General features: G+C 40.4%; 1 protein-coding gene across 4 annotated transcripts in view; it reads left to right on the top strand.

Annotated features, from left to right (window-relative positions):
* Positions 1-13,148, top strand: part of cdk14 (cyclin-dependent kinase 14) — a 207,339-nt gene that overhangs the window by 72,316 nt on the left and 121,875 nt on the right. For all 4 annotated transcript variants that reach the window (XM_051407317.1, XM_051407316.1, XM_051407318.1 and 1 more), the window contains 2 exons: positions 2,231-2,325; positions 5,311-5,373. In XM_051407317.1, the coding sequence (XP_051263277.1) occupies positions 2,231-2,325; positions 5,311-5,373 (158 nt within the window). The remainder of the gene's footprint in view (positions 1-2,230; positions 2,326-5,310; positions 5,374-13,148) is intronic.

The following is a 13,148-nucleotide window of genomic DNA, read 5'->3' as shown; positions in this document are numbered from 1 at the left end:
TGAAGGGAAAAGCCATTATTTATAGTAAGGTTAGTAATTAACTCAATATTTGCTCCAGTACTTAAATAGACTCTGTAATGTATGGACAAACTATATGGAACTTAAATGATTATGTTGATTTGTCTGACATCCTGTGACTTGCCAGTTGTCGTGCAGCACAGAGCATGTCCTGCCTTGGGTCGTCCTGTCAGTTGTGTGTGTGAAGCACTTGAAGTTCTTCAGTTTACTGAAACACTCACCTTCACACACACAACTGGCTATTGAATTCAGATGAGAAACCGATTCTGTCTGTTTGATCTGTGTATGACCGAGGCCTGATAAAGTGAGAACCACACACACACACACACACACACACACACACACACACACACACACACACACAGAGTCCAAACTCTCCCTGTGAGCGTATCAGAAAGGCACTTTGAAATTGAACTAATTCAGCAATTACTGAGCAGGGAGCTCCCAGCGCTGGTATGTGAGCAGCATTACAGACTGCTGCTGAATAAAGTAATATATCCAGAGGAGAGGAGTGTGTGTGTGTGTGTGTGTGTGTGTGTGTGTGTGTGTGTGTGTGTGTGTGTGTGTGTGTGTGTGTGTGTGTGTGTGTGTGTGTGTGTGTGTGTGTGTGTGTGTGTGTGTGTGTGTGTGTGTGTGTGTGCCCATGCTTATTAAAACTGCACACAGTCATGCTCATTACTAGAGATGAGGCGGGTGTAGGTGAGCGAGGGAGGGGGCTGGATCTTCAAACGGTGACAGGATCTTTGAGGTATCTGTAGTGCTAACCTCCTGCTCACTGAGAGGAGTCCTGCCTTGTCTGATTTTTTTAACAACCTTTAGGTACTCATACAGGATGAATGTATTCATGAGGTTCCATCACTTGCCAGTTCTCTGAGGGTTTGTCCCCCCCCTCCGTGTCCTTGGAAAAGAACTTAGTGTTTGCTAAATTAATCACATTGGTAACCGTCTGAAAATCCCATTTATGTCTCATAATAAAAACGACACTTGTTATGCCGCTCTCACATTCTATCCTAATGAAACTATTCCCTGTATTGCCCGACTGTGGCCAGACGGGTTTTTCTCTCAGCTGTTTGTTTGTCTGTAATTTTGTTGCTGTGATTACCGGAGAAAGCTTTGCAGTTTGTTGCTCAAGTATAATCACACCTCTGAAACTCTGAAGAAATATCGTGGCTTCAGAGAGCTGAACATTGCCACTGTGGGCAAAAAGTGGTGGGATATTTTATATTAATCCTTATGGTGATGCTGAAATTGAAATGTTAAGTAATGAAATAACACTCCAAAACATTAAGTAAGGCCAGAGTAAAAACCTCAACAGAAATCTATGGTAAAAATAATATATATGTAGTTTGTAACACAAAAGCCGGTGTATACATGCACTTTGTCTAATTCGAATGGATCAATCAATCAATGAACATTCATTATATATTCCAACTGTAGTTCACCTAACAGCCACCAGTGTCATAACAAGGATTTTTTGAAAGTTCTGAGAAAAACCTTTCAATGAACTTCTATGGAATGAATGAAACATGTAACTATGTTACCTTAAAATGGCAGCTTAAAAACCATTATAATCATCATAATCATAGAGCATTCTGGGACAGCAGGATAGCATACCTAGCAACACTGTCATTGCCTGTCACTGTCACATTTTATCATTTGTCATCCATCATCAGATGAACCAGGTTTTCAGAGCAGTAGAATTTTCCCACACAAAACTGACCCTTGCAAATTCTGTAAACCTTTAATGACTGCATAATGGATTGGTCTTTTTTTTTAATATCTCGTTATTTGCACAATCCTCCCAGATTGTACTCAAAGCAAATCGCATGTGAAAGTCTGAACAAGTCTGTCCCAGAATGTGCTGATCACACCCAACCTCCTCAGTAAGACTCTGCGAGAAGCTTTGCCAGTAAAGTAATGGGCAATTAGATCACCAGAACATCATCTTGCTGCTTTACTTATTAACAATGTCTGTTACATCATAAATGTGTTGACAAATGAGTGTGAGAACTTGGAGCAGTAAATCCACCCTGTATTTTATTTTTTTGGTTTTAATCTTTTCCTAATCCCCTGTATGTATGTAGTGAGGTTTGTGGAGGGCCTGCACTGCGTTCTAATGATGCAGCTAATGAAGGGATAGATCTAGCAATTCCTCTGGTATCTCAGTATGTGCTTCCCATTAACTCTCTGTCTGTCTGTTCTGTATCTGCAGCATCTCTTCTGAAAGGCCTGAAGCATGCCAACATCGTGCTCCTCCATGACATCATCCACACCAAGGAAACCCTGACCCTGGTCTTCGAATATGTGGTGAGGCTGCACACGCTGAGATCACCCACTGTAGCGGTCTGAAATTAGGTTGAGAATCTGTTTTTACTGTTTGTTGAAAAGGAAAAGAACCTGAAGGTTCAAAGGGCAGGGAGGTCAGCGCTCGTCTATGTGTCTTGTGACCTCGGCGTCTGCTCACTGACTGAGTTTTGGTTTTTAATACTTTTAATACTTTCCCACAGAAACATGAGCTGTGGATATTTGGATTGGCATACTCTTGTTTATAGGGCACTTGAAGAATGTTAAAGCAGCCTGGGCTTTTTCCACTCTTGCCATAGGATGGCAGCCAGAAGCACCAGAGGCTGGTCTGTCTGTGCCCAGAACAGGAAGCCAGGCGGCCATTTTATTGGAAGGTCACTGTTTTAGTACATTTCCACAACTGCCCTGTAAAGTACTGAGGACACTAATGACAGCAAAGCATAGGGTTAAAGCATAGGGTTAAACCATAGGGTTAAACCATAGGGTTAAACCATAGGGTTAGAGATGTCCTCTGCTGGTCTGCAAGGTCAATACTGGAGCTAATCAAGGTAACTTCAAGGGATATTTGCATTTTGATAAGTATGTGATATTTTAAGCACAATTTAGCGATGATCCTCAGTTAAGTTTATCGCACTTCAAAAACCCTTAATTCACAGAGTTGGATGCCCAAATATTTGTTGCAATGGTTGATCCTGAGGGACAATTGCGCCCATAACAAATACGTCCACTAAAAGTGCTTATTTTTGCCACTGACTATTTTAAGTGTCTGTCAACATGGAAATGATCCCTACAGAGATAGACCTTTTGTTTAACCAGAAATAGACATAATAATACTATTACCTATAATACTAACCTCATACACACACTCATACAACCTTACCACTTACTAAGTGGTAACTAGAGGCCAACTAATATATCCTTGAAAAGGAATGTGAAACTACTGGGATTTGATGAGTTAGTTAGTCTAAGGCAGTGGCAAGCCACTAACTACTTTAATTGTTTGCTAAGTAAACAAAAAATAAAGATCTTTATATTTGTAGTTCTTAAACCTGCAGTGTGGAACTTTTTTCTCCCCCTTTTGACAGTGAGAGTAATACACTGTCGACTTGTACTATGAGATATGCCTCTGACATACATACCCTGTCGCTATGGTTACTCCCCCCTTCAGCTCTGGCAAACCAATTCTTGCTGGCTGACATAAAAGGCATCACTACTGGTGCGCCAGTGTCGCCACAGACCCCTGTATATTGTGCTTGCTTAAATGTAACAGATGTACATTTATATGTAAAATGTCCTGAGCTCCAGCTTTAAAATCTGCCATCTTTAGTGTACTTCACCAGTCATGTGATCCTTGTCACCCTTAATGTATCTGATGAAAGTCTCTTACCACCACCACCTACCACCTCCCATAACTGCCAAGACCATGGCGAGCTGGGTACGCTGACAGAAGTTTCAATTTGAATGACATCACAATCTCTGCATCCATGTTCATCTATAATCTGTGGTAATGACACCAGAAACCAAATCAGCATGAAAGAGGCATAACATTTTTGAAATGTTACAACCTTTTAAAGTGCTGCTGTTGTGGAAACTGCACATGAACTTCTGTGTTTATCCCTTTCCAGATCCTGTCCAAACCACTGGAAGTCAGAGCAGTAATACTGAATTATTGCCCAGCCCTAGGAGCAGAAAATCTTTAAATGCTGCTCAGCTCGGCTTCCACATTGTAAATATTGTACTACTAGAAAAAAAGTTCTCACCTCAGCTCTCTGTACAGAAACTACAGACCAAATCCTCTGTTAACCCTTTGCATATGTACCAACTGATGATTATTTTTGATGGTCACATTGATATTCAGGTCAATGTTTGAGTCAATGTTTGATCTTAAAATGCTGAGCGAGGCCAAATCTCTCCACCAGAACAAGCTTACTCAGCTTTCCATCACTTCTGCATTTAATGAGACTGAAAACAGCGCAATGCCCCCTGTTGGTAGATACAACACATGTCAAAGGTTTAGCTTTGTGGAGGAGGTTTGGTGAGACGTGAGTGGAGTTCCTTTGAGAGCACACATCAGTTTGCTGTCCTGAGTTAAAACACGGAGGTCAGTTAACCCTCCCCTACCAGATTATTCATATCTTAAAATTAGCTAATCTTTTAATTGTGATGCAACACTGTCCTTTTAAATATGAGGAATCACTTTATATATGTATCCTTTTGAATAATGGTTATATGTTTGAATTAATTTGTTAAATTCCAAGCTTTACAAATGCGTCGGACTACTCCTTCACATTGATCCATCATCATGTGTTCCAAGCTTTAATGCTGTTTTACATACAGAGGGCTTTTCACCTGGAAAAATCAGCTCATCGTTCTCCTCTCCAAGCAAATGATGATTGACAGGGAGAGGGTGACATACATAGGAAGAGGGGGGCAGTGAAGCAAGGGGGGGAGAGACAATGAAATGTATTACTGAGATATGAAGGAGAAAGGGTGAGATGGCATGTCCATGCTGGAGCATACATCTGAATTATTCAGCAGAGGAGGCTCTGCTGGTGGGGGCAGCCGGGGGAGATTGTTGAGATTGTAAACATCAGTGGGATTTCAGAGCCACTGCCTCCTCCACCCTCAATCTGCTAGCAAAACACAGAGGTGGAGGGCAGGCCGGTGGAACACTGCATGCATGTATGAGTCAGTCTATGGTGGCTTTCTGACGGAGAAGCTCAGCTTTCAAACAAATCACCTCACGTCTCACATGGTAAACACTACTATAACATAAACCAGATTTCTCAGGTTGATTGTATCCCATTTCCACTAATATTTACAGATGTCTAATGATGGTCTATTCTGCCTCACATTTAATAGTACTGACATCCAACCACCACGACGTCCTGTTCTTAGATTCTCAGGCTCATTCATAACTGGTCACAAGTTTTAAGACTTTCTTATGTTACTGTGTTCACTGTGTGCTCTTTTGCTTTTATTTTACAGCACACAGACCTGTGCCAATACATGGACAAACACCCCGGGGGCCTCTATCCAGACAATGTGAAGGTACAGTATAATGATGGTGGTCACAAGACATTTAGTTTAATGAACACATTGTCTTAAACAGGAGAGATTTTGCTACCATGGACACACAGCTGGATGACAAGATACAGACAGTGCATTGTTTTTTATCAATCCATGAGGAAACAAAACTCTTCTAACAAACCAGAGCAGCAACCAGAAAGAAAGTGCTAGCCTCAATAACAATAATATGAGCATTCGCTGGACTTTGCCTGTAAAAGATATAGCAGCACGGTGTAGTGAAAAGCAAGCAGGACACAAAATAATGAAGGCAGCACTGTAAGCATTAATTGCAGGAGCTAGCTTGGCAAGAGTGCTAACAACAGCATTCCACGTTATGAATTCTTCACCTTTTTATGTTTTATTTTGGGGCCTTTATGTCTTTATTAGATAGCAATAGAGGAGAAGTAACAAGAAATTGTAAATGGACCTGTACTTGTATAGCGCCTTTCTAGTCTTCCGACCACTCAAAGCGCTTTTACACTACATGCCACATTCACCCTTTCACACACATTCACTCAGTGGTGGTAAAGCCCATCGAACAGAAACTAACACATTCATACTCATTCATACACCGATGCACAGTATAGAACACAGATCAACCATAACATTGATTGATATCAACATCAAGCTTAACTGCAGCTCAAACCATGAAGAATAATATTTCTTATTTTGCTGTTGCCATTCTCTCAACTCTATTCTATGTCCCTGACATTGGGGACAAAAACCTTTTGTGAGACTGTTGGTAAAGCTGGTCGATATTATGATAGACCATTCCTCTCCCCTCTAACATGACAGGATGTTTTTCCTGTTGGTGAAAGGTAGAATAAAATGATGGTGGAGTGAATGAGGCCATGTAGTGCTGGTGTCGGTGGGGGTGTTGGGATGTTCTGTCATACAAGAAGGTGACAGTTCAGGCTACATGTGTTATGTAACACAGCTCGTACCTTTTGCCACTAAGGATTTACATAAGTAATATGTGTTTTTCCTGCTGGCAGCAGCCTCATTGAGATTCACATGAATAATTTAGGATTATTCTGAGAGAGCAGAGCGAGGTGTTGCTTGGCTCCCGCTGACTTTGTTACTTATTGGTGAGGCGCCTGAGTTGTGAATTCTAATCTGTTGATAGGGCTAGTGGCTTTGTTCTTGTGCAGATATGTAATAAAGGCTGCACTGGTACTACCCAGCATGAATACGATGGTTGTAATGATCCATCGGAATGACAATGGCATGTATTGTTTAGTAAAGGGTATAGCTAACCATAAATGTTGGAGCTTTTAGTTATCTCTAAAATTGCTTGAAGTGCGCATTGAATTGTACGTGATATCTAGTTTACTGTACCATATAATGTAAATGACATCACATATGCTCAGATATCAGTTCGTGCTGTGATTACTCGTAATTACAGTTTCTCGCTGCAGTCCTTATTTTCATCAGGCCAATTATGATCAAAGTGAAGTGGATGAGAGGATGAGCAACTGAGAGCAGAAACTCAGGCTGTGTTCTACATGCAGTCCTCACCTGCAAACCAAATACATTTCAAAAGCAGCTCAAGCTCAGATTTTTTGTCTTAAAGGGGTGTTTCATAAAGAAGGCTCAGAAAAGCAGGGCTTGCTGTGAAAAGATTTGAATGGGGATGAACCAGGACGAAGAAACTAATTTAGCTAATTCAAGCTTGGTTTAGGATGTTCATAACTTTAAATGATAAGTGATATTCTGTATTTTTCTTATTGTTTGCAATGTTCCAACCAGCCACCATCAGCTCAACAACCAGTGATTGCTGACATCTTCACGCAATTCACTTTCATTCCTTCATTCAAGCCACAACACAATGGAAGAAGCCACAACACAACGGAATAGTCGCAACACAGCGGAAAAAGCCACAACTCAAATACAAAAGTTTCAGTTACCATGGTAACGATCAACAGCTTTCCCCTTCCACACAGTCCGCAACAGTTCGTTGTCAACATCCATTGTCACTCACGTCCGTTGTGTTGTGACTTTGTATTTGTGTTGTGACTTTTTCCGGTGTGTTGCGGCTTTTGGAATTTGCTGATACCTCTCGGCCATCATATTAACCACATCCTGAGTCCAGCTCTGTACTTTAAAGGTCCAATGTGTAACAATTAGGATGAAGTATTGACAGGAATTGAATATGCTTGTGTTCATTAGTGTATCACCTGAAAATAAGAATCGTTGTTACCTTAGAATGACAGAGGGAGCAGGTCCTCCACGTTGAACTGCCATGTTTCTACAGTACCCCAGAATGGACAAATCAAACACTGGCTCTAAATGGGGCCTTTTCTGTGAGTTTTGTGGCCACCAGAGTTTTCTCTGGGAGGGTGAGGCGAGGGCGTTGCAATCAGTCACTATACCGCTAGATGCCACTAAATCGGACCAGTGTGAAGTTGCAGATTACAACCCCTTCGCGTCATCCCCCTGTTCCAAGCATGTAGGAGAAACTACAATGGCCAATAGATCCTAAATTTAACACACTGGACCTTCAACACACAGACAGGAGATTGCTATCAATCTTCTCCCTTCACTCAGAAAGAAAGTGAATACAGTATTTTCCAAAATGTCATTTCATTTTAAAAAGCACAAATCATCAACGTGGAGGGTATGATCAAATGCCACACTGAAAGAACAAAGTTTATGGGTTTTTCAGTGACGTGAACTCAGCAACGATTTAATTCTGACCTGAACATAAGCGCCATAAAGGGGGTTAATGTCTGTTATTAGTGTGTTTTATGACTGACTGGGAGGAAGTGCAGTCACTCAACCATCCTCTTATTTACTAATCAGCAACATAAAAGCTATTAGTGCCTCCACTGGCGCTAGATCAAATTAACATTTAGAGACACACACTCAGACGCTCACTGCTAATGTAATTATTGGTCAAGAACCAGAGAGCTGTGTGTGTGGGTCTGTGTGTGTGTTCCTGGTGTTTAAAATGTACTGGAGTTTCTGCTTGAACTGGATGATCCACGCTAAAATCTATTGGAAACTATCTTGTTGCTCAGCACCATTAACTTTTCTCGCCCCATGTACAGTACTTGACTGCAGTTTGTTAGCAGCGCCGCTGTAATTGAACACAGCGAGTATGACCTCATCCAGACTGCTGCTGAAGTGCTCTCCTTATTAGATTATATGCAGTCAGCTGAAGGGCCGTGTCTCAGTGACATCTCCATAGATCAATGGGAAACCGACACCCACAAACCATGTCTACAAGCCAAATAACAGCCAGCATTTGCTCTTTCAATTGCATTACAGAGGAGGCTACTGATAGCTCATTAGTCATCAGTGTCATGTCAATATCAAGGGCAGGTCATCCAGGTGGTCATAATGTTATGGCTGATCGGTGTATATACATTGTTACATATTAAAACTGGGTCTACAATAATGTGTAGGGCGGCATATTAGTGCCATGTATAAACATGCACTGTTATCGTGCATACAATAATAAGCTATGAAAATTGACAGTTTTATATATTAATTTTTATATATTAATTAATTTTTTTATTCTATATTATCAAACAATAATTTGGTGCGCCCCCATGGGGTCATGGCTGAAGACCCATGTTGATCAGGTCCAAATCATTTTCACTTCATAAGATTGTGTTGTGATGTATTTTACATTATTGTTTTACAGGTCTTGTATCTGTTCAAGCAACTAAATCGTCAGTATTTGTATCTCTGATTAAGCGGGGCTTAACCTAGACATGGGTGGGGCTTAAACCCAAAGTGAGCAGGAAGTTGTTCATTTAAGCCTGAAATTTACATCGGTGGATCGGATGTTATTTATATCTTTTATCTAAATTTATTAGGAAACTATTTAAAGAATTGAGCTTTAGAGCAATGATTTTAATTGAACTACTAAGAGAACTATTTATGGTGGTTGGTGGTATGTTTTTTGTGTATGTGTATATATATATATACATATATTTATATTTATAAGTACGGATACTGACACATTTTAATTGTTTGATACTCGGTCTCGTAAGAAGTACATTATCTGTACCGGATACTCATATATTGAAAAGGTTTATCACTCAAGTTTAACTAAACACACTGTTTAGTTCAAACAGTATGTAAATATTATTCTTCAATGGAAACTTCATATATACAGTATACTATCCATGGTGTATGTTGAATATGATTTTCCCTGTAGACTTTAGTAGACTAAAATTCTCTCTTGGTTACTCTGGCAATTAGTGGATTAATTGAACACTGCCTGTTTTTTCTATAATTAGTACAAAAGTGTGCTCTCTCACTTTGTCAGCACTTGTGGTAATTGTTACACTTTTCCTCATTGACCTTTATCTGACATTAACATGCTGTTGCTTTAGGAAAATGTAGCTATTCAATACATTTGCATGTGCTGACAGTGTGCAGGAGCTGCTTTTTGTTAACACTGCTGCTGTGTGTACAATTTTTAGGAATATTTGTTCCAAATTACATTACATTGTCCTAAAGTTCCCGGGCACATCCCCTTAGAAGCTTTTAGAACCATTGTAGTTTGAGAGCAGGAGGATGGCATGATGGGATCATGTTTGTAATATTACTTTGGATTATGTTCAACAGTCTTGGCTGCACTTCAACACACGTCAGGGGCACTACATACAGTATGTCAGCAAGTGAGCATTCACAAAAGCTGTTTAAAAAGCTATATCAGGTGTCCCTCTAATTTCAAAACCACATTTTAAACCAGATACATTGTTGCTGTGTTATGCTGTGTTCAGTCAGCCCTTCCTAACTTTAAAATTGTTGCATTTACCAGGTGTTTCATTCTCTCCTGCGTCACGCCTCTCCTGTCCCTGCCTGAACTCGCTATGTCTTCGTGGTACCAGAATCCTGGCTGGAGCCACTGTAAATCACCTGGCCTCCAGTGGTGTCAGAGGCTTTGTCCGGTCTTGGGCGTGGTCACTGGGACCCCGTTGAGTGCAGCTCTGTTGCCCGCCCTACCCATTTTGGCTATGATCCTTATTCCAGTCCCGCTCCAGTGCTAGCGGTGTAAACCAACTTCTCCCGGTAGTTTGAGCTTGCAGTCGGAGTACAGTCAGTTAATAGGGCCGCTAACTACCTAGTCGCAGCAGCTAGTGCAGTTATGCAGCATATGCAGATGTGCTATGTTACAAGAAAAAAGGTCATACTTTTCTTCTGGTGACAAGGAGCAGTTAGTGTTTAACACTAATGAAAAGTGGGTCGACTAAGACTCATCAACTAACCATGTAGTTGACATTGTAGACAGAACATTATAGTAATTTTTTCCTGAATTTTCCTCAGTCTTGGCATTGTCCTTGTGAAATCTGGATGGTTTTTACGTTTTGTGTCAAAACCCATAGACATATTAAGCAAAATGTGAAGAGGCGTGATAAATAGATACGTTTTTACTTTAATGGGTCACAAATCAAAAAGGTTTATCACTCAATCACTGCTTTAACACTTGCCATATTGGGGACATGCAAATTAAATGGACCTGTGTACCATATTCTGCCATTTGTTCATCTGGTGAAACGTCACAACTTGTAAAGCAGGCTATAATGGAACATGTCTGAGGTTACCACTGCTGTTTACCAGTTTATTGGCTGCAGTGCAACATCCTGGTGGTTAACTCAGAAATTCCTGATTTAATGAGCTGAGTTGTGCATGTAGTTCTGTTCTTGCTCTTGCGCTCACAAATGGGAATTAGCATTCATGAAACAATGGTAGAGACACTGACGTTTGCTACAATAAAAGTCTCATGAAGTCAGAGGAAGAAGAAGCACCATATTTAGATTGACTGCTTCAGTTTAGTTGTTTTACTAGTGGTTTATAGAATGTATTCTAGTATGTTTTGATTGATTGACAGGTCTCTCACCCTATAACAGTCAGCTGTGGTGGTTACGCCTTCCTCTTCCCCACTGCATCAAGCCGTTGTCTTCAACCAAAAATAGATTTTGCGGCTTCAGAGAGTGCCAATATGTCAACAACCAGGAAACCAATTCAGACTTTAAAACATCCCTAAAGAAATGTTTAAATGACATCAAAGACGATTGGTCTGTGACGTTTTATGGTCTGTGTAGTGGTGTTTCACTAGTCCTATATTTGCACACAGAGGCCCTGCAGTACAACACAGCTCCTCATTAAAACATAAGCCAAAGAAAATTATGGGTATATCTGGGACTTTATAGTCCTGTGTGGCCAGTGCCATAGTGCAGGTTGATGCTGTCTCTTGATTCAGCCCATTAAGGACAACACTGTACAGATGCTTAGTGGAAAAGATTAGGGCTCTTTCCATGCCTGCTGGCAGATGGTAGACCCTTCTCACTCCATTTAACACTGCTTCGTTTTAGCTCTCCCTCGCTGATTTCACCACTTTTACTAATTTCAGCAAAACACTGCTTTGTCAATGAATCCAAAGGTTTGTGTTTTGAGTCCTTGTCAGTGTTGAATTCATCCGTACTATGATGGTCTGGATTTAAATTCATTATTCATGCAGTTTGAGCTCATACAACATAGAGCATTTACATTTCACCCGGCCAAATTGGATGGTGATGTCATCCGGTCTGTTGGCAATGTTGATCGGTCTATTGGTCTTGTCAGCAGGTTGTTCAAGATACAAAAAGACTTAAGTTGGCTTTTGTTTCAAATGCATAAAATGACTCTTGTGGCTGTGCAGTTATTTCTGAGAGGCAGAAGTGGAATTAGCGTTCTGTTGTTAGCATAGCAGGGTGTTCCTCTAAGCGGATGGTTGGGAACACTCTGACATTGGTTTCCCCGCAGTGTTTTCTTTATAATGATGACAGCATTATTGCAATTACCTTAACCCAATAGTTTTTCCAATAGTTTTTTTTTCAGCATTTTTTTGGAACCCATCAGCTAACGTTTGACAACAATTTAGCCTCTGGGGGAAATGGCCAGTGTTTCTGGGCTTCCAGTATAGCTAGTGGTAATCCGAGCCAAGACTTCCTCTGCAGTCCAATTAGGAACTTAGTATGCAAGAAATACACATTTTCTGCTATCTGCTAATAAACAAATATCTGCATATGAATGCAGATACATTTTGTAAAAAGCTAACTTGTTGGCAAATGATAGCCAATGGGTGCCTAGATTGCATTTCAGCCGATGCGTTCCACCTTTTCTGCTCTCCACACAAACTGTTGCAATCAAAACCTGCTCAAACTTGATCGGTCAATTCTACTCACAACGCTTCGAAAAACCCAAATCTTGTTCCCTTGCCTACAGATTCCGCATTCATATGCATATATATGTTTATATAGACTAGTGGGGGGGGGGTCCACTGTATGTTCTCAGTCGGTGTTTATTAGGGTATTTTATTTTTTCACATTTAATTTCTTTCAAGAATAAAAGATTTATAAAACAGGCTGCATTACGATGCCATTCCCATTAGTCAGTGTGCTTAAATTTGGAGTTGAAGCAGCATATGTTAATACTCAAATTACTCAAATTTTTGCACTACAAGACTGGAGATGTATTTCATTGGTTATCCACAGTGGCCTGCTTAATGCTATGTAAATCATGTAGACGTTTTGATTTGGGGGCCAAATATGTTTGTTAAATGGCCAGATTTAGATTTGATGTACACTAGTAGGTCATCAGGATAATGTCACACTTTATTGTACACATTAAATATCAAAATCTAATATACAAAGTAGCATTAGGTTTACTGAGCACACTTGTGTTTTCCAGTGGATTTACATTACTGATAAGGTTCTGATAAAGGAAACACAGAACAACATACATGTATAGATCTAGAG

Source organism: Dicentrarchus labrax, unplaced genomic scaffold, assembly GCF_905237075.1.
Source record: "Dicentrarchus labrax unplaced genomic scaffold, dlabrax2021, whole genome shotgun sequence".
Lineage (NCBI taxonomy): Eukaryota > Metazoa > Chordata > Actinopteri > Moronidae > Dicentrarchus > Dicentrarchus labrax.
Note: the sequence above shows the minus strand (reverse complement) of the source record. Positions and strands in the feature narration are given on the sequence as shown.